Raw genomic sequence first — 1,083 nt, 5'->3', positions numbered from 1 at the left:
TTGGGGGGCCCCCCCCAGGGGGGACCCTGGGGGGCCCCCCTTGCAGACCCCTTCCACCCACACCCGCTGGTTAAGAGCAGCGGAGCTCGCCTGGGCGTGGGGGCCCCCTTAGCGGGCCCCCAGGGGGCAGCAGAAGCAGCAGCAGGTGCTGCTGCTACTTCTGCTGCAGCTGCTTCTGCTGCTGCTGCTCCTGCTGCTGCTGCTTCTGCTGCTGTTGCTGCTGCTGTTGTTGAGCTGCAAGAAAGAGTGGCTGGGGAGACGTGGAAACTGATTGGCGGGATGAAGTATGGATACACCGCAAAGGCTCTCAAGGTAAACCCTAAACCCTAAACCCTAAACCCTAAACCCTAAACCCTAAACCCTCGTTTTGTTTGTTTCTGTAAGCAGACTTTCTCTCTCTATTTTTTTTTTCTTTCTCTTTCTTTTCTTTTTCTTTCTTTCTTTCTCTTTCTTTCTCTTTCACTTTCTTTCTTTCTCCCTTTTTTTTTCTCTCTTTATCTTTCTTTCTTTCTTCCTTTCTCTCCTTTCCTCTCTATTTCTGTCTCTCTCTTTTTCTCTTTCTCTCTCTTTCTCCTTTTCCTTCTCTTCTTTCTCTCTTTATCTCTTTCTTTCTCTATTTCTTTCTCTCTCTCTTTATCTCTTTCTTTCTCTCACCCACCCCACCCCCCACCCCNCCCCCTGCCCCATCTCCCCTCTCCCCTCTCCCCTCTCCCCTAAACCCTAAACCCTAATTGTGTGTTTTTTTTTTAGTTGTTTGGAGCCATGGAGGTTTACGATAGAAGGCTGTTTAGGGGGCTGCTGCGACACCTACCAAAAATATTTCATTTTCGGTGGCGCCCTGATTTTGTTGCTGCTGTTTTTGTTGCTGCAGCAAATGCAGCTAAAACATGTAATTCTTTTTTTTTATTTTTTTTTTTGTTTTATTTTTTTTTGTTTTGTTTTATTTGTTTTGGTTTGTTTTGTTTTGTTTTGTTTTGGTTTGTTTTGGTTTGTTTTGTTTTATTTTATTTTATTTTTATTCTTTTTTTGTTTTGGTTTTATTTTCTTTTTCCCGTTTTTCTTTTCCGTTTATTTTTGTTTCTT

General features: G+C 43.4%; 1 protein-coding gene across 1 annotated transcript in view; it reads left to right on the top strand.

The window, feature by feature from the left end:
* Positions 1-1,083, top strand: part of EMH_0024650 (uncharacterized protein) — a gene marked incomplete at both ends in the record, with an annotated part of 7,643 nt that overhangs the window by 219 nt on the left and 6,341 nt on the right. The window contains one exon of the mRNA XM_013502328.1: positions 3-284. Within this exon, the coding sequence (XP_013357782.1) occupies positions 3-284 (282 nt within the window). The remainder of the gene's footprint in view (positions 1-2; positions 285-1,083) is intronic.

The sequence above is a fragment of the Eimeria mitis genome, genomic scaffold (assembly GCF_000499745.2).
Source record: "Eimeria mitis Houghton genomic scaffold, Emh_scaff887, whole genome shotgun sequence".
NCBI lineage: Eukaryota > Apicomplexa > Conoidasida > Eucoccidiorida > Eimeriidae > Eimeria > Eimeria mitis.
Note: the sequence above shows the minus strand (reverse complement) of the source record. Positions and strands in the feature narration are given on the sequence as shown.